Source organism: Barbatula barbatula (assembly GCF_947034865.1).
Source record: "Barbatula barbatula genome assembly, chromosome: 3".
NCBI lineage: Eukaryota > Metazoa > Chordata > Actinopteri > Cypriniformes > Nemacheilidae > Barbatula > Barbatula barbatula.
Window position 1 is genome coordinate 5,862,995 of NC_136764.1, and position 23,240 is coordinate 5,886,234.

Below are 23,240 nucleotides of genomic sequence, written 5' to 3' on the forward strand. Positions count from 1 at the left end.
CTGAGTCAGCCCCTTTTCCTCGGGGCAAATGAGTGGGTTCAATACTCCCTCATCACTAAGCAGAAAAATTATTTAAAAACGCGAAAAGTGGTAATGACTTCTAATATTATTTCACTATTATTTCCTTATTTTCAATATCTTTAAACGATTTACTGTACACAATAAAGGAAAATCTGTATGATCAGCGTTGAGTGTCAAACATTATGTTGTCTACAAGAAGAAAACGGTGTTCTTGAGTGTGTTGATGTCTTTATGTACTCAAATTCAATTTCAACGTCAACACGGAATGTCTCAACCTGCTGTTTAAAACCACAGAGGCGCTGTTACACTATAAAAACTTTTCTGTCATCAAAGCTATTTTCCACCTTCCACTATTTGATTTATATTTGTTAAAACCCACACACAGAGGTGAATGTTAAGTAAAGTCTGGACGGTCACATGCTTTTGAGACTGAGCGTCGTGATGAAATTGTTTCCAATTACTTGACTCCTTCACTTGGCAGAGGCAGTTGAACTTTTCTCCTTGTGTGGCGTGAAAAGTTTCATACTATCTAGCTCTTGGTGGGACGTGGCTCGGCTATATTTGGCATGAAGTGTGTGTGTGTGTGTGTGTGTGAGTGTTTGCCATGATACAAATACTTCTGATGCAACAAACTGGCCCAATATTTTCCTACATAGACAGCATTGTAGACACATTGCTGAAATGTATGGATAAATAATAGAACATTTCAGAAGGGTTGGGTATAATTCGAATGATCAATTCCGTTTCCGTTTCTAATTGATTCCAAAGTTGCAAAAATGAACCAAAACATTAAGATGTCAACCTGTATGGTAATTTAGTCTTCTCGTTGATATAAATGCTCCATTGAGTGTATATACACGTTTAGTAAAATAATAAAAATATGGTTAATTTTCATATTGGGGCTTTTATTGAGACATAAGCAGATCATTTCTGAAAATGTGCACACGGGAATTGATAAGATATTTAAATTTGATATTATAATGATAATAAATATGTGATAATAAATGTTTATTTGATATTATAATGATAGTAAATGTTAATTTGATATTATAATGATATTAAATATATGATAAGAATATTTAATTGTATATTATTATGATAAGAAATAAATGATAAGAAATGTGAATTTTATGTGATAATGATAACTAATGTATGATAAGAAATGTTCATTTTATATTATAATGCTAAGAAATACATGATAATATTTTTTTATTTTATTTTAAGTTTCTGATTTCCATTTCCGATTGCACAAAAAATGTCTTTAAAATAAAGTGAGGAACATTCACAACCTGGCAATAAAAAACACGAAAACTGAAATAAAAAAAATCGCTGTATACTAAATAAACATGTAAATGTAAAATGCACATAACATAGTTGCTATAAATTACATTAAACCAAAAAATTGATAAAAATACAGATAAAAACGGAGATGTAGCAGCATGACAACACATAGGGTACAAAACACAGAATTGAATTTTCTTCACATTATGATCTTTACAGTCATTGTAGATATTTATAATTTAATGTTGTGAACGCGATGTTATCTTTTAGTCATTCCGTCATCGTCTCATCCTATAACCTTGATAAACAGCAATCTCATTTCTTTTGTATTCATTTAATGTAAAAATTGCTTTGAAACTCACTTTAACATTTGCATGCTTGACATTTACGTCGGCAAACAAACAGTGAGATGTGATGATAAAACCTGCTATCCAAGTGAGAAAAGAATGGCTAAAACCTTTCTCTATCTTAATGACGTTAAAGAATGCAGTTTATGTGCAGGAAAAACCATTAAACTAGATCGGAGCAAGACGTCATGAACATTCAGAAGTGACGGACATGAGGGTCAATGCAGAATCTCATGACCACCAGTGACAGACGGACCTACAGTGACAGCTGCCAGTGACGCACATCACGGCCGCCTCAAACTACAGTTGTTCTTTGATTTAATATCATATAGAGAAATACACAATATTAATCTGTCTGATCTGGAATCATCCGTGGCCATTGTAACAACACACACAAAGCATGACATTTAGCTTTTATTATCACCTCATCAGTATATGTGAGTCGATTAGTTATTGCACATTATATTTTACAAACGATTTACACACAGTACACTGTAAAACAGTTTGATCATGTACATTATACAATAATGTGACTGAAATGACCTCATTAAAATTCACTTTGAGCACCAATAGCAAAGTGTGAGGGGAGGGATAACAGGCCCCGCCTCCTGTGATGTCAGACGTGTGATGGAAGCAGAGCTACATCACATGTACGTGAATAAAAGTAATTTCAGATGGCACATCGGAATCGAACATGCCATATATTTGGGCCTTATTTGGAATAGAAAACAACTGCACAATGTATTTTGTTGGAACGAAAAACCCAAATGACAGTTCCTGAAATACTGTTTCCTACAGCGTGTCCGTGTCCAGTGTGAACAATGAACCAAAAAACGTTTAATCTTCACTTTTAAAGGTAGAATATGTGATCGTGTCCAGAAACATTTGTTGTCATGCAGGTTGGAAAGCTCTTTACATCCTGATAGCAATCAAGTACAGTGGTCAAATAATACTTTTATAATTAGATATCATCTAAGGCGCAGGACCAAAAAACGTTCGACCAATCAAAACGTTCTGGCCGAACGCTGTGACTGGTCACGTGTACATTTTCAGCCCGCGTATTTTGCATAGCACTGTCAATGTAGGGAGAATTGCGGACAACAAGCGACAATCAAACTTTCCTGCGTAACCGCCAACAAGTAAATCTACAAAACAAAGTCAGTTATTGAAAAGCAGTTCTCTCTTTCTTTTGGACAGGTACATTCCAGAGGATTCTTATTAATTTAGTTTGTAATTCGTTACGTGGATTTACGAAATACATTAATGTGTTTGGCGGATAGTATTATAATATCAGCGCTAGCAGGCTAAAATGAGCACCATTCCAAAACAACCACTCCACCTTTAACATTTTCACAACACTGTAAAAAAATCCACAGCCCAACTCCAAATTTTCTAAATTTTTATTTTGCCCAGTTGACGTTTCATACCATCAATTGTGTCGACAATCAAGCGGGCGTTTGTGAAATTTACACGATTTAAATTTCAACAATTTTCCATATGTATTCAATAGAATAAAGGACTGATTTATTTTACAGTGAGCACATTGCGTGTTTACACCTTTCAAAACCTGGACCAAAATTGTAAAATGGATGATTTCTGAAGGTGTAACTGAAGGCCACTGTCTGAATTACAATATGAAAACAATACAGTACAGTTTTCTGTCATAAAACCTCTAACAGTGTTAGTAAATGACTGTAGTTTTCTATTCCAAGCACAGCCCCTGAGCTATGTTACATTAACAAACTTCAGTAAAAAACACCAAACATGTGTGCCATGTGTTGCCCACATGTGTCCTAGAATTCAGAGATCACTGTACACATCATTCACATTACATCTGAAGGATTTGAGTTTCTACAAATCAGCTTGTGTGTGTTTTATCTGAGAAGTGACAAAAAAGAGGCTCCAGCGAATGGACAGACATCTGTATTGTATGATATACAGAAATGGACACTGATGATATTAAAGATGCAAAAGCACAACTCAGACCATTGGAGAAAAGTTAAAGGCAAAAAGAGAAGTGAGAATTTCAGTCACCTCTCAGATAAAACACACAAACTCGGATCCTAAGATCCTTCACATTTGAGGAAAACACTATACTGTGAGCATGTGGCACACAGTTCTGATAATCCAGCATTTTCGTCTCCAGTTCTCAGTCCTCCCACCATCAGCATCAGTTGTGGAAATCTTAATTTTATAAGAGGACAGAACTTGAGAGGACCACATGAAACTGCATTCACAACCTGTTTAAATTCGATGTTATGACGTATATCAAATAGGACATTCAATAAAAAAAATTTAAGAACCTTGGTAATTCATTATTTGCTATTGCCATTACATGCCAAACGAATCAAAACTGATGTGCTAACAGAAGTGTGTGCAGTTTTAAAGTCCCTGTGAACAGGATATTGCGATTGGTTTTACTTCTGTATTTTGACGCCTTTCCTAGTGAAAAGGAATTTTGAATAAAACAAGTAGTAGGTGTGGCTTGCGATTTTTGCTTAGATTTCATTGGATGTATAAAAACATCCATTGCATTTTGAAATGGCAGCATACTGACAGCTGAAGGGGAGGAGTTAACGGAGTCCCCGCCCAAACCGTCTAACAGACGTCATTTAAGATGGCTAGTCATTACGGGACGGAAGGGCATTTTCCGATTTTAATTGAAGAATATGAGTGCTCACTGATTTCAAAAAGAGAATGACCCACATTGATACGCTATTAACTAGAAATGTAGGACTTCACTGGGACTTCAAGAATGTAAACAGGCTTAATTTTGGTTTCATGTTGACATAAATACTTGCAAAGGGCAGCATTATTCCAAAAATTAAATCTGTTGGTGTTGTGAAAGTGATTGGCAAGTTAAAGTGTCATGACAAAAATCAGCTGCTATAAATCGATGTGTTGGAAAATGAAGAATCACATTACAAATCAAACACATTTTCCATCTGTGCAATGAAAGACACCTCTTTGGTGTATTACACAAGATGTGAGAGTTTGCACAGATGTTCCTCTTGAGAAACAAACAAGCATTAGAAAAGAGAGTCCTGTTTGTTTTCTCTAACGTTCACACTTGCTCAGCTGTGATCCAGATTTAAAATGAATCAGATCTAAAGGTGAGCGATTGTTTATGGAAAATGTCACTGTAAACAGAAAAGCATCTTTGTTTTGCGATGTCTCATGTCCATGTGTTTGCTTACAGACGTTTCTTTGGAAGATGACATGCACACGTGTCTCATTGAAATGATGAACTTCAGGACTTCAGGTTAATCTGAAAATATAATTAGAAAATATAATTTGCTATCATAAGTGTCTTTACTATGGATCTAAATGTGTTTAAATGTCATCAGAATAACAATGCAATACAAAAACTGCAGGCGTTGTATTGTAATGGTGTTTCATGTATTCTGACTTTACATTTACATTTATTCATTTGGCAGATGCTTTTATCCAAAGCGACTTACAAGTAGTTTTTTTACAATGGCACATTACTGCAGAGCAATCAGGGGTAAGGTGCCTTGCTCAAGGGCACTTCAGTCATGACCTGCTGGCACTGAGATTTGAACCTGCAACCTTCTGATAACAAGCCCAACGCTCTAACCCCCAGACATGGTATTTCTTTGCTTGAACCGCTCCCCCAGCGTTCGTACATGTTTTCCCTAAACGATGCCAGGCATGAACCGCATGCGGTAAGTGAAACTGTCTGTGTTTTGTTGGCAACGTGTGTGCACGTGCTTTAGTTACGCCCCCTGCCCCACACGCGTAGCACGTTTTCGGAAATAGTCGTACAGCTGTATCTGTCTTAAATAAATGTGATCAAACTAAAGACTCTACTGATATTTGAAGGGTGCGATACTATTCTGTAAGTACTCAAGATTAACATGAGATTTACAGAAGCTCTGCGGGATATGGCAGCTTTAAGAAGAAATAGAAAGCTAAGGTGAGACAGACAGATAAGGCAAGCGATAGAAGATCCACAAGAAAGAGAGAGACAGAAAATTTTGAGATTGCTTTATAGTCGCAATTTAGCGCATTCTTCAGTTCACAGCAACACAGAGTGGATTGAATGTCACAAGTAGAGAGGCAGACAGCAAACAGGAGAGACAAACAGCTAACCAGAGAGACAGACAGCTAACAAGAGAGAGATAAATAGACAGCTAACGAGAGAGACAGACAGCAAACACGAGAGACAGACAGCAAAGGGGAGAGACAGACATCTAAGGGGAGAGACAAACAGCTAACGAGAGACACACAACTAGCGACAGAGACAGAGAGTTACGAGAGAGACAGACAGCAAAGGGGAGAGACAGACACTTAATGAGAGAGACAGACAGCTTACGAGAGAGACAGACAGTAAAGGGGAGAGACAGACAGCTAACGAGAGACACACAACTAGCGAGAGAGACAGAGAGTTACGAGAGAGACAGACAGCAAAGGGGAGAGACAGACACTCATGAGATACAGACAGCTAACGAGAGAGACAGACCGCTAACAAGAGAGAGACAGACAGCTAACAGGAGAGACAGACAGCTAACAGGAGAGACAAACAGCTAACCAGAGAGACAGATAGCTAACAAGAGAGAGATAAATAGACAGCTAACGAGAGAGACAGACAGCAAAGGGGAGAGACAGACAGCTAACAGGAGACACACAACTAGCGAGAGAGACAGAGAGCTTACGAGAGAGACAGACAGCTAATGAGAGAGACAGACAGCTTACGAGAGAGACAGACAGCAAAGGGGATAGACAGACACTCATGAGATACAGACAGCTAACGAGAGAGACAGACCACTAACAAGAGAGAGACAGACAGCTAACAGGAGAGACAGACAGCTAACAAGAGAGACAGGCAGCCAAGGGGAGAGACAGACAGCTAACGAGTGAGACAGACAGCTAACAAGAGATAGAGACAGACAGCAAAGGGGATAGACAGACACTCATTAGATACAGACAGCTAACGAGAGAGACAGACCACTAACAAGAGAGGGACCGACAGCTAACAGGAGAGACAGACAGCTAACAAGAGAGACAGGCAGCTAAGGGGAGAGACAGACAGCTAACGAGTGAGACAGACAGCTAACAAGAGATAGAGACAGACAACTAAGGGAAGAGACAGACAGCTAACAAGAGAGAGAGACAGACAGCCAAAGAGAGAGACAGACAGCTAAGGGAAGAGACAGACAGCTAACGGGAGAGACAGACAGCTAAAGAGAGAGACAGACCGCTTACAAGAGAGAAAAAGACAGACCGCTAATGAGAGAGACAGACAGCTAACGGGAGAGACAGACAGCTAAGGAGAGAGACAGACAGCTAACGAGACAGACAGACAGCTAAAGAGAGAGACAGACCGCTAACAATAGAGAGACAGACAGACTGCTAACGAGAGAGACAGACAGCTAAGAAGAGAGACAGACCGCTAACAATAGAGAGACAGACAGACTGCTAACGAGAGAGACAGACAGCTAAGAAGAGAGACAGACTGCTAACAAAAGAGAAAGAAAGAAAGAAAGAAGTGAAATCTGTCAAGTGTTGGGTATTCTGCTTTGTGACTGTAGTTTTCTGATGTATTTATCACTGTTCTCGGTTAGAGTGTTCACTATGTGTAGAGTTTCTGTACGACAGCAGGCTGGAGGACGATAGATAGAGCGAGCGAGCGATGACCATGTGACTCGCACTGCCGCTGCTGGGATAGCACTTGTGCATCAGTGTAAAAATAGCATAAACTGAAGAGAGGGGCGTGTCTGATGAGAGCAGCAGATGTGTCTTATGTAACACACTGTGTTAAAACATTTCACCCGGCCTCGCCTCCGGCCTATTCAAACATGGCGTGATGTTCTCCTGATACGGCACAGAGGACATGAAACCCAACCCTGACGGATGAATCTACTGTTACACTGTCTCTTACCCCGCTTGAGATTTCAGGGACAGGCCTCTGCAGCGACTGACACAGGCCTGCCAGAAATACACCAAAACATCGAAATCACGTTATAAATAACATAATGCAGAATGAGAGCTTTTGTCATGGATGCTGACGGTCAATACAGCCGTCCAGGCATACTTTAATACTCAATATCGTTTTTGTATAACACAGCATGCTCTTTTCAGATTTTACCTCTCTGACGTCTTTGCCAGATGTTCAAGTCTGTGAGGATACAAGTAAAGAAAAATATTAGCGAAATACCAACACATGCATGAATTCTAAACAAGCACCTGCAATATGCACACAATAAGTGGACACAGCCACCTATGACATCTTACGAAATTCACATATATTGTGTTTTTCACAATGAAACTAGTCTCCATGAAGATACTAAAGCAAACGTGTGTATGTGTGAGTGCATGTTAAGGGCAGGGTCATTAGAGGTAATGCCATCCGGTGGCCTGTTTAACATCTAAAGGTCAAAGGTCAGTTGAGTTTTACCTGTCGCTCTGAACTTTAACCCTCTCCTCATCATATCTGCGGACAGACATGAACACAAACTCTTATCATACATGACAACACCGTGAACACTTTGTCACTACGTTATGTTTATCGTGTCAATTTTGAGTATCCATAAAACCCCCAGATATCTTAATACATTTGGCAAAATGTCAGGACTACACAGCAGAACCTTTTGTGAGATTCTCAATCCCACAATGCATTGTTTTTGAACTGACCTTCTATATCCAAAGTGAAGAATAAACTGTCAACACTGATCTTCAACATCCTCTTTCATTGAAGGAAAGACACGGAACGACTCTTAAGTCATTCAAAAAATTGTGTAAAACTACATAAAGTCCTCATATTAACTTACTTAAGTATAATAGATGCGAGACGGATACATTAATGCATGCATTTTAAAGTTAGTCAATTCCACTATTGTATACATTACACAGTATTTAGTTAAATTAAGCAATTAAATGAACTAGTAACTAGTAACACCCAACACTGACTATGCTGAAGACAGAAAGTCTTAAGACTTTCGATGATGCCCACAAAGGCACTCAAGGATATAAACGCATCCTAATGCCTCCTCCTGCTGGTGAAGTTCACTTACTGCAGCACGCAGTCTGGAATCTGCACATGCTCCATAGGAACCATCTGACCTAGTTCATCCAGACTCTGGACGTAACTGATCTTCTCCATAAACTTAACACTAGAGAGAGATATAATAATGCGAGTTTCAATACATGATGATTTCTAAACAGCTGACTACGATGTGATATCAGATGGTTTCATACCTGATGAAAGGTCTCGAGATTGCTAGAACAGTACGAATGAACCAGGACGGGTGAGCGATGATCAGACCTTTGAGGTTCTTTCTTAACCTGCGTGATAGAAAATCAAAGAAAGTGTCTCAGAAATTGCTCCCCGGCCCTGAGGAAAACCACACAAATGATTCCTACCGTCTCTCGATCATCTGATAGCATCTCTTGAGCCAGCCGATTCCGGGCATTCTTCTGCGTGGCGTGGCTCCGTTCAGATAGATGATCATGTAATCTTCAGCCACCAGCAGCTCTAAACTACTGATCACATACCTGCAGTGATAAAAAAAAAGCAAGCCTTAAGGGACGCGTCTGTTTTCTGAAATAATCGAAAGAGCTGTATCTGTCTTTATACAGTAAATGTGATCAAACTAAAGAGTCTTCGAACATATGACGTATGAAAAAGTACTCTACAGGTACTCAACATTAATATGAGATCGGCAGAAACTGCACGTGTTACATAGACTTTAATATGAATGTATAGGCTATGTAAGTGTGTTTTATATAAATGTGTGTGTTTGAATGTTATGAACATGTGTGTATGAGGTTTGTTTGTGTGTCTCTCTGTGTGTTTGTGTGTATGTGTGTGAGTTAGTGTATCACAGTCTTTCAGAAAGTGATTCTCCATGATGTAATTATGTGAACAGGTGTGTCTCTCTGTGTGTTTGTGTGTATGTGTGTGAGTTAGTCTTTCACAGTCTTTCAGAAAGTGATTCTCCATTATGAAATTATGTGAATATGTGTGTTGTAAATGTGTGTGTATGAGGTTTGTCTGTGTGTCGCTCTGTGTGTCTCTCTGTGTGTGTGTGTGTGTGTGTGTGTGTGTTCGTGTTGTATGTAAAAGTGTGAGTCTATGTTGCAAGTGTGTGTGTTTAATATAAATGTAAGTTTGTTTTATATAAATGTCCGTATTTTATGTGTCAGTTTGTTTGTGTTTGAATGTTATCAACATGTAATGAATGTGTGTGTAGGAGGTTTGTGTGTGTGTGTCTCTGTGTGTGTGTGTGTGTGTGTGTGTGTGTGTTCGTGTTGTATGTAAAAGTGTGAGTCTATGTTGCAAGTGTGTGTGTTTAATATAAATGTAAGTTTGTTTTATATAAATGTCCGTATTTTATGTGTCAGTTTGTTTGTGTTTGAATGTTATCAACATGTAATGAATGTGTGTGTAGGAGGTTTGTGTGTGTGTGTGTGTGTGTGTGTATGTGTGTGTGTTAGTGTTTCACAGTCTTTCAAAAAGTGATTCTCCGTTATGCAATAATGTGAATAAGTGTGTGCGTGTGTTTGTGTTCTATGTGAATGTGTGAGTCTGTGTTTTAAGTGTCTGTGTGTGTGTGAGTGTGTTTAATATGAATGTATATGTAAGTTTGTTTATTTGCATATAAATGTGTGTATTTTATTTTGAGTGCGTGTGAGTTTGTTTGAATGTTATGAATGTGTGAGTATGAGGTTTGTCTGTGTGTCTCTGTGTGTGTGTGTGTAATAACCTCGGTCTCCCATACAGACTTTACATTTTATGCCACTCAAGTTGCTGTTCGAAATGGTGTCAATCTACACTTTCTTTATTTCAAGCACGTATTGGTTGGCGGAGCTAGTGTTAATAGTCTCGGCCAACAAGGCGGGCTGTTTGAGTGTAAATATACACTACGGCATTGTACATTATGCAGTTATGTTATATTTTATGTTCAATTATGTTAATATTTGTGAGTTCATGCATCATGTGAATGTGTGAGTGTGTTGTATGTGAATGTGTGTGTTGGTCTTACAGAAAGAGATTCTCCATGATGTTATTGTAGTCTGTGCAGCCGCTGTCGGGTAAATAACAAGCAGCAAATACGATAATAGCGTTCAGTCCTTCACCGTAATATCCTGCATAGAAAAACTGAGTGTTCAGTATCCAGTGTCAATTTGATATTTATTTAAGACATCATGTTTAATACTCCTGACATCAATTCACTTTTCTCCTCTAGAGATCTTTTTTTAACGTTCCCTCTATTTCAAACACAAGGTTTCATGCACCGAACACATCATTTATAATCATATCGCACCCTCTCTCTGACTTATTATAAAAACACAGGACGGGCGGATCGTTTAGAAGAAAGCGATGTTCCATGATTCATGTCAATGAAAGCAGAAGTGAAACTGACCTCCATGTGTGACGACACGCAGGTAAGGTTTGATCACCTGCATGTCTATTCTGTGCTCCTGATCTCCAATGATCACCATCCTCCAGAGACGCCCCGCGCCGTCAGCTTCATCTGACCCCGCACCTTTCGCACTGGCCACTGGCGTGTCATCTGTAAAGAAGAACATCAGCCCATGATCTTGTGTCCCTTCAAAGATCTTAATGGGAATGTGTGACTTCATCCTGATGCCACGTTGGAGTCTTACAGGAAAGTGAATGAAAAAGTGAATTTAGCTTTTTTCATTAAGAACACAACAAAATGTGGACACCTCTTTTTCGGACCGTAACATTAGGGTTGGTGTTTTTGGGAGAGCCCAACAGAGCCAGCCTTTGACCTCTCACTGACCTTCCCATTCCAGTTCGTTGCCGTTGTTGATGGAGCCGAGAGAGTCATCGTCTGGTGTCTCGATGTCGTCAACATTGATGTCGAGGTCGTCTGGAGTTTCCAGAAAGTCTTCGGAGAGAAGAGAGCCTTCGCTCTTGTCCAGTGAAAGGTTTATGTCGGGCGCGACCAGCGTGCGACGCTTACGCTGAACAGAATCCAGATGAATGGCCGTCAGAGCACCTTGATGAGCTGAAGCACATATACACACTTCAAACAATCATGAAACAGCAAAAACAAGACGTTTATATGTCTTGTTCTGATAATGAAGTTTCACCACATGACCTTACATATAGAATCTCATCTAATGACAATTATGAGTCATAATCTACTTACTTTTATTGTCATATCTTTTATTGACTTCATCTTACCAGAGTCGTGCATGAGTCCTTCAAGATCACCATCTTCAGGTAAAGGTCTGTCAAACAAACCAAAACATAACAATATTCAGCTAAAACACGGCTCTTTAACTGTTAAATTCGGAATCGGTTCACTACGGTACAAGACCAGTAAAACTACAAAATAACATGAAGCTCACACACACACAACAGAAAACACAAGTAAACGAGACGGTACACAGATCTGTGTCAAGACACAAAGGATAGAGCTTTTAAATAATACGTTTCTTTAGAAGGAAAGACGACAATTATCATATCATTGCTGACTACAGTGTGCCATTACCCAGAAGTCTGTGCGGCATCAGGGGACTGCAATCAAATCCCTCTAAATCTTGCACGTTGTAATTTGTTTTCTCATTTGCATAAAACATACCCATAAAAAGCACAAATTGTATAATAGATCTCTTTAATATTTCTCAGAGACATCAATGACATTAAATGAAGAGCAAAAGCAAACAAGACTCATCTGTGTGTCAGAAAATGCTAAGAACAGTCATTCAGGTTTGAGAAGAGATGTCAACAACTTATCAAACTGAGCTCAGATTTGTCAAGTCTGCGATCAAAAGTCAATATTATTGAAGATCTCAATATGAACATCTCTCATCAAACTTACTCAAATCCAGATCATTTGACATCGACAAACTACATTTATCTACACCTCGGACTCTTCATGTGTTTAACATTTAGACTTTCACGTCTCTTTTTATTTCATTTCAACAATTTTGGGAGAAACAAGTTGATCCTGAAATTAACTGAGAGCTCCATCAAACTTCCATCACCTCTGAGCAATAAAATGTTCCTCTGGCGAGGAATCTGAGCTTTTCTGGCAACATTTGCACCAAACTTTGTCTGTTAAAGACAGTAATCGTGTGATCATCTTACCGTGGGAAGTCATCGTCTTGCCACTCATCTTTCGTCTCCATGTTCTCCATACGTAAAGTGGCTTCAGTTGTTCCCATCCTCTGTCCCGCTAACACTTTTCAACAAAATCAATAACGCAATTATAAATCGCGTACAGTGGCTTATAAAGCCTTGTGTGTTTAAAATCACGAAAGGTTTATGACATTTTCTTGGATTTATCCTCAGAAATTCATATTTATTCAAAATTAACAAGTATTTTCTGACTTTTCCATTTCTTACAAAAACTAATAGCCATTTTTTTCATAAAAGTGATTTAACAGAGAAAAATGACAAATCGTGTGTTATCCAGGTGTCTATATTACTTTACTGTAAACAGCTGTTAAGTATTTTACATACATTTTTATGGCTGTTTTGATATAAAAAACTTTGAATAACAAAAACCTGAACGCCATAACAAGGGTTACATTTAGCATTTATATATTGTTGAAATTGCTATGTAAATGAAGCAGTTTAAAATGTACACATTACATTTATATATTACATTTAAAACCACATGAGAAGTCCAAAGCGTTAATTAAAAACAAACTATTTGTATAGACGGGTTCTTTGGGTGCACGCACCTGGTCCAACCTGGTAACAATTATAAAATTACTATTGGTTTCATATATAATATATATTAATTCAGATTAATATTTCATTGTTTATTAACTGTGTACAATTAAATGAAAAAAATTTGAATGACATCACCAAGCCCTCCAATTGTCTGACCCCTCCCATCCAAACACCACTCATACAGAGACGACTTTCTCGATAAAATCCCAAAACACAAAATTGACTCGTATTACAGAATCACAACAAGTTTCTAATAAAATACTCACAACGGATGCTTTCTTTTCTCTAGTGTTAATTCCTGTGTCACGTCTCCAGCTTTCAGGCCTCTTGAGTTTTCACGATTCAATCCATTTGTTCACATCAGAAGAGAAAGCACAAGACATACTCTCTCTCCGTCTCTCTGTCAGTCTGTGTATGGGAGGAGGCTGATGATGAGAGGGTGTCCAGCGGTCTGATGTTGACAAGCAAGATCTCCTTACTTGAAAAACAGATTCAGAGGACGCCACGTAATCCCAGTTGTGTTGTCAGAGCACAGCCGTGGGCCTTCTGATGGGTAATCTCACCTGGGGTCACCTTCTGCTTCTCTTATTCTGTATCTTTCCCTGGAAACACATCCATTTTCCTCCCGTTTGAGAGGAAGACCTTCCGTAACCTTGTGTTTTTGCTCTATCTGGAACAAGCTACTAAAGATGGATGCCCCTTCACTGTTCCCTAGCAACAGCATCCCTGTCTCTCCAGCACAATCTCTCCTCTGTACAATCCCCTCTCTCTCTATCACAGCTGTTGGTGCTCTGGGCTGTGTCTCTGAACAGAGGATCAACCTGTGATTGGTGGAGACATGTTTTCTGCTGCTCTCTGATTGGCTCAGGTTTTATTGAATGATGTCATCTGTTTAAAACACAGGAGGTCTGTATATCACCGTCTGCAGGGTTGTGGGGTGCGTCTGCACACATTTGCAGTGTATTTGGGGCAGAGACTTGCACGTGCATTGTTTATATTACATGACAGTTAGTCACATCAACTATATTTTTTACATTATCCTGGTAAGAAAAACAAAATGTAATCATGGCAATGCAAGTAATTGAAATACAGGTGATCTTGAAGAATATCAATTGAATTTAGTGTATGTTTAAAAAAATGTGGAGTAAAAAACAACGTGGAGTGTAATAATACATCACATCACAATATATCACAATCCAAAAAATGTACATGTCAAAATTACAACATGTGATGGGAAATTACGGTGATATGTTTATGATATGACTTTTGTTTAACTCTATTGGTTGATGTTCAAATGTATTTTTATACACAATACAAATATGAATACATGAAATCAAATCTTTTATTTCTGTATTTTTCTCTTATTTTGTTTACCATAGTATTGTGTATTATACCAAATAGTGAGCTAAGTCTGTCATTACACCCCTAGTAGTCATATATTATGTATTATTATTACAATGAGGTCTTATAGACCTCATGAGCCAGTTTAATTATTCCGATTAAAACGTCATGATTTCACTGTGTTGTTTTCTTCATGCATTTGTACAAAAAAAGCTCAATTTTGTCCTCTGGTGTCTTTCAATATGAAGATTTGAAGTAACTGAAATAGTCACAAGTTAATGAAGAGATAGCTGCTGTCTGTTAGAGATTAAGCCCGAGGTTTTCTGTATGAGAAATAAACAAACTGGAGTCTGCTATCGGCATAAAGAAATCCATTAACATCCATTCAATGCTTTAGGACGGGCAGCCACGTGGAATACATTTCTAAATGCATTCTCATCTGTACGTCCAGATGACTGACTGTCTTTCAACCAGATATGACATATTATAACATTGGTTTAGCTATTACAGGAAATACAACAACAAGATGATAAATGACATACACATACAGAGTATGTACACAGTTAAATTACTTTCAATGTCATTTAGTGTATTTATGCCATACCTTTTAAAATCATGTTCCTTTAGTTACATGCTGTTGTTTTCACCACAAGATGGCGATAGAGTTTGAATAAACCACATCCAACATGAAAGAATTTAAATCCTATCTTCCCAGACCTTGAAATTCACATGGAACAGAGTGTGGTAAAATAAGGCAGAGAATTAAATTAGAAATATAATTTAAGAAGCAACATTAATCTAACAATTACAATTATATAGAGATTTTTCATGATTTTAATTGACTGCAAAGCAAATCTGAGTTGATGTGTTGAGATCTTGCAAAAAGCAGACACACAATTCAATTCAATTTTCATTTTTATTTCACATTGTGCATTGTTCCAAAGCAGCTTTACAGGGGAAATTAAAAACACAAAAAAGGTAAAACACAGAACATGAATAGTTTAACTTGTTATATAAACACAAATAATATCTAATGTCAGCAGTCTCCCGGTGGTTTATTTAGCATATTTTGCATTAAGTGAACGCTTGGCTGAAAAGTACTACGTATGAGAAAGCTCGACCCCCTTTGGTGGATTTAGTTATTCTAGGTGTTATCAAAAGTCCTGAGTTTTGAGATCTTAGAGAGCGTGATGGCTTGTAGTGTGATAGAAGCTCTGTTAGGTAGGTAGGGGCTAAACCCTTTAAAGCTTTATACACAGAAAATGATGGTCATATTTTAGGAGAACAGTCAAGACTTGATTTAATCTCATCTGTGTCTGAAAGAAGCAACTGAAACAGCAATGAGAACTGCTAATGGCAGGACATTGTGTAAGAAAGTGCATGGGTTCAATCCCCAGGGAAGAAATATTTACGATACAAACCTTGTCTTGCACTGGCAAAGTATCAAATGCAACTTTTCAAAAGGGAAATTTTTATAGGGTAAAACAACCAGCAAATGAAGAGAGAGAAGTGTAAGTTAGAAACAACATATTGGTCTTTGGCTCAAGAGAGATTTAAGAACAGATGAACAGAAGGGGGTCTTAATCTGACTCACCCTGAAGATCTCTCTCTATGTGTGAGATTATGATGCACTCCGCATCTCCACCTGTATGTTAGATGAAGATCTGTGCAGCGTGGTACAACTTCTGAAATTCTTACAGCAAACCTGAAACTAAATGAAATTTACGATTTAGAAAGAATGAAATAGCACACAATTTATGATATATGTATTAAAAGTCTTCAGTTTTTCTAGCTCATACATTAAAGCAATGCATGTGTTTATGCAGTTAAGCAAATGTGTATGTTTAATGTACATTTATTAATTTTTAAATTATATCTATTATATATTTATATTGTATTTATATATATTTTTTTAAATGTGTATGTTTAAAGTATCCATATTTGTTTATTATTATAAACTATTACATTTATTATCTATTTACAGATTAATATAATTATTATTTATATTTTTATGGCTGTGTTTACATAATATATGACTGTTTGCTGTGCATATTCATTTTGTATATTTAAACACCGCCATGCAAATGTTTTTAAAAAATATAAAATATAATTTTTAATAATTGGTAGATATAAATAAAGACATCTAAATGTTTCCTAAATGCATATGAATGTATGTTTTTGCGATTATAAATACAAAATTAATATGGACAGTGCACAGCAATATATTTTGTAAACACAAACTTTTATTCTGCATGCGATTAATCGCGATTAATCGTTTGACAGCTCCAGCATTTATGCTAAGTACATGCACATAAAAAAGATCAATAAAGCTCAATCGAACATAAAAACGTTTAATATTGGCCTTAAACCTTGAACTCCATCTGATGAATCCAACCAGCACAACAAGTCTCGTTGCTCTTTTTTTAATCGGAAAACCCTGGAGGACGTCATGTTGGGACGCCGGAAATCTGACAGGACCAGACACCCCCTGCCAAATATACAAAATTAATATGCACAGTACACAGTCGTATATTATTATATATTGGCTTTCTTGTGGCTTCTTGGAGAGCATTGCGCTAGCAATGCCAAGGTCATGGATCCGATTCCAGGGGATTGCACATAGTCTGAAACAAATGTATAGTACAATGCAATGTAAGTGGCTTTGGATAAAAGCGTCTGCCAAATGCGTAAATGTGCATAAATTATCCTAAAGAAGGCAACGATTCACATTAAAAGTAGCGTGCGCTATACTTCTCGTTCCTTCTCATCGTGAGAGTATTGTGTCCTTGAAAAGTCCGGGTGTTCATGGAGTATTTATAATGAGATAAGCTCTTGAGCTCTTTTCATCATCTAATACATCCAGACCTATAGCTTCACACCTTCATCTCAATCAGAGGGTCCAAATCCATCTCCAAACATATCCGCTGTCATTCGTCCCTCCATCGTTTCACCAACAAGAGGCCAAATTAGTCTTCACAACTGCATTTCTGTTTTGGAAAGGTCACGTTGGGAAGGTTAAAAAGAAACCTTTGGTTCAACCAGACAGGTAATCTGTTAAACAGCTCCAAGGTTTGCGATCATGGCGTTTCTCCTCCAGCAGATGGTTGGGGATAAACTGAAGAACATGACTGGTGGAAATGATGAGGGAGAGGATAAAACAGGAGGCAAAGAGACGCCGGCGTCTAAAGGAATGAGCAGAGAAGAGTTTGAGGAGTACCAGAAAGAGCTCATCGAGGAAAAGTGAGTACATCTCTCGCCGATGACATCATGACAGTCACATGACATACTAACACACTTTTGACAGATACTGTATGTCTGTTACAGAGTAGCTCATTTGAATTATATTTTACAGCTCAGGAGATTTGATGGGAGTTCTCAGTTGTGTTTCATTTCAAGATCAGCTTAGTCTAAATATTTCTATATAAATATTTCTCATAAAATCAGGAATAGAAGTTGAAACGAAGGAGAGTTAAAACCCATGAAGAGTACGGAGGTATGCAATGAATTTTTAGAGGTCAAATAATCTGGATTTGAGTCAATATGTTGAGAAATGTAAGAGTTCATATTGAGATTATTTTTCTTTATCTATAACACTAGTGATGCTTTATCAAACATATCCGTTTGCTCTCCATTTAATCTCAATAATGTAATATTGCAGATATTAAAGAGATCTGTGATTTCTAATGGGTGTGCTTAAAGTCCTTCAAAGCAGATGGAAACAGTATTTGTTTTCATGAATGGAATAGCTGAATACGTTTATTATAAAATGTCGTCATATACTTTGGCAAAATAGTGTACAGTATATCTATGAGTATATAGGTGAGTATCACCTGGATGTGAGTTGGTAGGAGTAAGAAAAGAGGATCGATGTTGGCAGGGGGTGTCTGGTCCTGTCAGATTTCCGGCGTCCCAACATGATGTCCTCCAGGGTTTTCCGATTTTAAAAAAGAGCAACAAGACTTGTTGCGCTGGTTGGATTCATTCGCATGATAGCTTTTTAACATGACACATGTTCTGATCCGTCAGAAAATCCACACAAAAAGGTTACAGTGGTTTTCTAACCAAATAAATGTTAAATCATGTGCAGTACACCATTCGCATGAATTTGTGACTTGTTTTAGGGTCCTAAAGTTCACTCGAAACAGATTATTTAGAAAAACATTGACAATGCACCAAATCATGTGCTGATATAAACTGTATGTATATACAAATATTTCTTAAAAGCTATATATTAAATATACTTCGTGCATTTAATATAGCCAAAAAACAAGGTCCTGCCTATCAGGTTAATATCTATTATAATATAATTTAATAATCTAAAATGGCACATATAGAATTTCATAATCATCACATAATCTCACAAGTGGCTTCTTTACTGGAGACTTTGCCAGACACTGTTTTAAAACACTATGAAAGACTATGAAACCACTACTCCAATACCTGAAATATAAAGAGAAACGTAATTCTACAAACCCTGCTCATATGATATCAGTCATCTAACTGGAATGAATTTCAGTCCTGTTTCATCCAAATGAAGTTCAGTTAATAATGAAATCTTTTAGGCTTGTTTTGACTCTGTCAAGGTAATGTCATTATAATGCTGTGAATAATGAAGAGGCTTTGAATCTTCAGCAGGATATCTGCACAGGATCAAGAGTTTTAAAGAGAGGGAAACTCTTCCGTGTGAAAGCCACAGTGACGTCTAGGAAAACAGACTACACACACTGTTTACATCTTTACATCTCTTTACATAACACCTGAGAGTCTTAAATCCAGAACTGGGTCACAAGAGTCTAAAGCAGGTCAAATGTCTTCTACCAAGGGTTCAAGTATAAAAACAATAAGTGTACTACTGCTATAAATAGTTAGCTATTAACAAACCATTAGCTATGATTTTCCCCCCCAAAAAAATGAATTTGTTGCTTATTAATAGTTATTAACGTAGATGTTAGGTTGAGGTGTTGGGTAGGATTGGGGATGTAGAGTATGGTCATGCAGAATATCTGCATTATAAGTACTATTAAACAGCCAATATGCCAATAAAAGGCATGCGAATAACTCACACTTCAGTATAGGGGACAATAATCGCTATTAACTATGACTTTTCTTCCAATAAACTCTTAGTTTGTAATAGTTAGTATGGTAGTTGTTAGATTTAGGCTTTGGGATGTAGAATATGGTCACGAGGAATATGTACTAATAAACAGCCAATATGCCAATAATTTAACCTTTACTTACATTTAATGTGCTTTCGATGGACATAAAATCACTTTTGTACATTTTTTAAGCACGTGCGCACCCATTGCCAACAAAACACAGACATGTGACTCAGTTTCAATGTGTTCATGTACGGTCTCTTTTAACGCTGGAAACGCTCCATCTATCAGCTTCAAACGATCTCCATATCCACCGTTTATATAACATCCATCGCTGAAATAGTGTGAACAAACAGAAACACCTCAATCTCTCACTATCGCTAGAGTAACAAGCTGCAGCTGCAGGCTCACAGCGCAGACAATCTTGACACAGCGCAGACAATCTTAATGGTGAGTGTGTCTTCCTATCGCTCTTCGGTTGACGCCTGGGTGGGCAATTTCTTTCGCCTTGCCGTGGACTTGCTTTTCCGTAAGAATTGCCCAATATGGAAGTAAGAAAAGTTTTTACGTAACGGTTTTTCATATTTGAAAAAAACTTTCTGAAACCGTATACGAAGTATATTCGAGCACAGCAATACTACGTAATACGTTCAACTCGTTTTTTGACAAGTTGACCGCATGAGAAGACGTCTAACATTGTAAGGGACTGTGTCCACCGAGGCGTTTTTACGCGACTGAAAACAGCAGGAGTTCGGCAGAAAACTGGCCAAAGTTAAGCACTTTTCAATTCTGGGCGCCGGGTCAAACGCGAAAAAAATATGTGGCTTTTTAAAAAGAACGCAGCCTTTTATGTAGGAAACAATTGAAAAAAAGTCTGTATCCCGGCAGAATGTCCTTGGTGGACACATCCCCTAAAGAAGTCAAAATGCATGAAAGACTTTTCATGTTGCATCCCCCCTTTAACCTTATAAGCCTCTATCCTGCTGTCACATTCATATAGTATATGACCTGTTATTTATTCTTAAACTTTGCAATCCAATTTCTGTGTAATAAAACATTCTGTGTAATATGTATTGCAAGATATCAAATCAAATATAGCTTTCCTGTAGCTCAGTGGAAAGAGCATTGCGTTAACAACGCAAGGTTGTGGGTTGGACCCCGGGGGATTGCAGATACCTATGTATAAATGTATTGGATAATGCAATGTAAGTCGCTTTGGATAAAAGCGTCTGCCAAATTCCTAAATGTAAATATAACCCACTTCAACAGGAAGACTTTGTTAAATGCTGAATGATTTTTTATGTTTTGTCATCAGGATAGAGAGAGACAAGGAGTTCGCCACAAAAAAATCAGAAAGAGCAAACCTGCGAGTTCAGTTACGAGACAAGTACAGACTACCACAGGTAATGCCGGACGACATTCACACCCACTGAACGAATGCTTTTCTCTAAAATAAGATGAAATAAAACCACTGACGGGAGTCTAAAGGGTCAATAAAAACAAAAAAGTTGAATATATAAGCTATAATTATCCAAACTTTCGACCAGATTTGTGATATTTTATTAACCATGACGTATTTATTTACATTTAGCATTTTTAATCATCATGTTAACATTGTGACCCTGTGAAAGTTTCATTTTTGGGTGAACCGTCCCTTTAAATTTACATACCTGATCGCAGTTCTGCATCTAGATCCGTACAAATTTGAGTAAATATAAAAAATATTCATATATCTCACAAATCTCTAACAAAAAGACAGAGCAATTATCTAAATCTGTTTGTTTTCCAATCCACTGTTCGGAAACAGAGCGCCCAAGACGATGCCACCATCCAGATGGCCGGAGATGACCTGGACCTGCCTGAGGAGCTGGCAAAGATGGTGGAGGAAGATGAGGAAGAGGAAGAGATCAACGATTCCTTTCTGGGCAAACTCCAGAAGATGGATGTGGACTTTGACGCTATCAAGGCCAAAGCTCAGAACACAATGAGCGAGGTGAAACAGACCGCAGAAGAGAAGTGTGTCGCCATGTAAACTGATTTGACTGTGTATGACAGATAATGATTTAAAGACTCGCAGTGTATTTATATCGATCTGAAAGAGCTTATGTAGCACACGGCAGGATTTAGTCAAGTAGGACGTGATCCCTAACCAACTTTATTGGTCTTGGAGTCAACATCCCATTAAAACAATCACATGCTTTGATCGTGCAAAATTAATTCACACTATGCATTGATAAAGCAACAGGAAGTGATGTCACACCCTAAGCCTCTCTTCCAACTTCATATAAATAACAGAAGATGCTAAAGTCAGGACATTCACATACAGACGACGTTTCAATTGGACAGAACATTTCATGGCTGCGAAACTGTTTTTTTTAGATGCACAACATATTTTGTATTTAGTGTCTCTTTTCTTGGTTTATTCCTGTCCTTTCATTTCTTGCTTCCTTTCACCTCAACGGGAAAAACTGGCTCCATCGTATTTTGCTATATTGTCAGATTGATTAAAAAGCTGTTTTATAAAATATTTGCCATCTGTATATAAAAACATCAATCGAGAAATAAACCATTACATTGCAATAACATATCCATTATCAGCTTGTCCAAAATGCTTTGTCCAAAAATGTCTTTTTAATTCTGTTATTTCTTAAATACGTGTGACCGACAAGATACGAGGCAGTCTTTAATCATAGTCCCACATTTGAGTGCAAATGTTTCTCTCAAATTGATGTCACAGAATTTCGTAACTATTTTATTGGTGGCTAATTCGTATGAATCTTGTATGTTCTGAATCATGCAAAACGAAGGATTTTTGGAAAAAGCAATACTTATGCTCCGTCCCTAAACCTAACGTCACAGGCGCAAAAGCATATCATACCAAAATGTCCCAATGAGATCACACAAGAAATAGTTACGTAAAATAGTTACGTTTTTGCCATGAGATTGTGTTGGTTTCTCCACATGTGCAGAACATCACTTTCTTTCATGGGATGTGATGGATTTACTGTCAGGTGTGCGCATGTGTGTGTAAGATGCTGTAGGCGGTGTAAATTAGCACATAAAGATTAAGCAGTAGATTAAAGCTAAAGCGCGTCCAAAGCATGTCAGTGTCTCTGCGGGATTTAACGTCATCAACAGCCTAAAATTACAGCACCAAATCCTGAAGCGTTTGCCACAACACAAAATGACACAATATGAGATAATATTAAACAATAAATAGTCCAAAAACATGAGTAATAAAGAAACATATCACTTTCAGGTTAATGGTTATTATATAAAGCAAATTTCTCCCGTGAATGGTGCGAATTTCACGCGCGAATGAAGCGAGTAAAATCCAGATGTTCAAGCGTCCAACTACTCGCGAATAGCGCGTTTTATTCGCGCAAGTCGCGCTTGGTGTGAACACACAGTTAGACTTTACTGAATTGAAGAACTGATTTAACAGACAAAAGAAATACTGATGAGTAAAGATGTTAC

At 37.7% G+C, this 23,240-nt stretch overlaps 3 protein-coding genes across 4 annotated transcripts in view; 2 read left to right on the forward strand and 1 right to left on the reverse strand.

Annotated features, from left to right (window-relative positions):
• The window catches only part of rx2 (retinal homeobox gene 2), a 149,763-nt gene that overhangs the window by 112,960 nt on the left and 13,563 nt on the right, over positions 1-23,240 (forward strand). The window lies entirely within an intron of this gene.
• atcayb (ATCAY kinesin light chain interacting caytaxin b) lies at positions 2,052-14,081 on the reverse strand. The gene is made up of 13 exons (XM_079451693.1): positions 13,593-14,081; positions 12,736-12,829; positions 11,827-11,873; positions 11,420-11,647; positions 11,036-11,185; positions 10,655-10,757; positions 9,033-9,164; positions 8,868-8,954; positions 8,684-8,782; positions 8,068-8,103; positions 7,759-7,788; positions 7,552-7,598; positions 2,052-4,917 (listed from the first exon to the last, which is right to left on the reverse strand). The coding sequence occupies exons 2-12, from the start codon at positions 12,810-12,812 to the stop codon at positions 7,565-7,567; spliced, it is 1,023 nt and encodes a 340-aa protein (XP_079307819.1). The 5' UTR covers positions 12,813-12,829; positions 13,593-14,081; the 3' UTR covers positions 2,052-4,917; positions 7,552-7,564.
• On the forward strand, positions 17,551-22,356 carry cplx4c (complexin 4c; the record flags this gene model as incomplete). 2 transcript variants are annotated; one of them, XM_079451719.1, is made up of 4 exons in its annotated part: positions 17,551-17,681; positions 17,768-17,907; positions 21,079-21,166; positions 21,571-22,356. In XM_079451719.1, the coding sequence occupies 3 exons, from the start codon at positions 17,768-17,770 to the stop codon at positions 21,793-21,795; spliced, it is 453 nt and encodes a 150-aa protein (XP_079307845.1). In that variant the 3' UTR covers positions 21,796-22,356. The 2 variants fall into 2 exon arrangements, with proteins under 2 accessions (XP_079307845.1, XP_079307844.1); XM_079451718.1 differs by lacking the exon at positions 17,551-17,681 and having other exon boundaries at positions 17,747-17,907.

Coding starts and splice junctions, on each gene's coding strand:
- atcayb (XM_079451693.1), bottom strand. CDS start 12,812: ATGGGAACAACTGAAGCCACTTTACGTATGGAGAACATGGAGACGAAA. Junction 10,758..11,035: donor GCGTGTCGTCACACATGGAG/GTCAGTTTCACT, acceptor TTTTCTATGCAG/GATATTACGGTGAAGGACTG. Junction 8,104..8,683: donor ATTCCAGACTGCGTGCTGCA/GTAAGTGAACTT, acceptor GTCTGTCCGCAG/ATATGATGAGGAGAGGGTTA.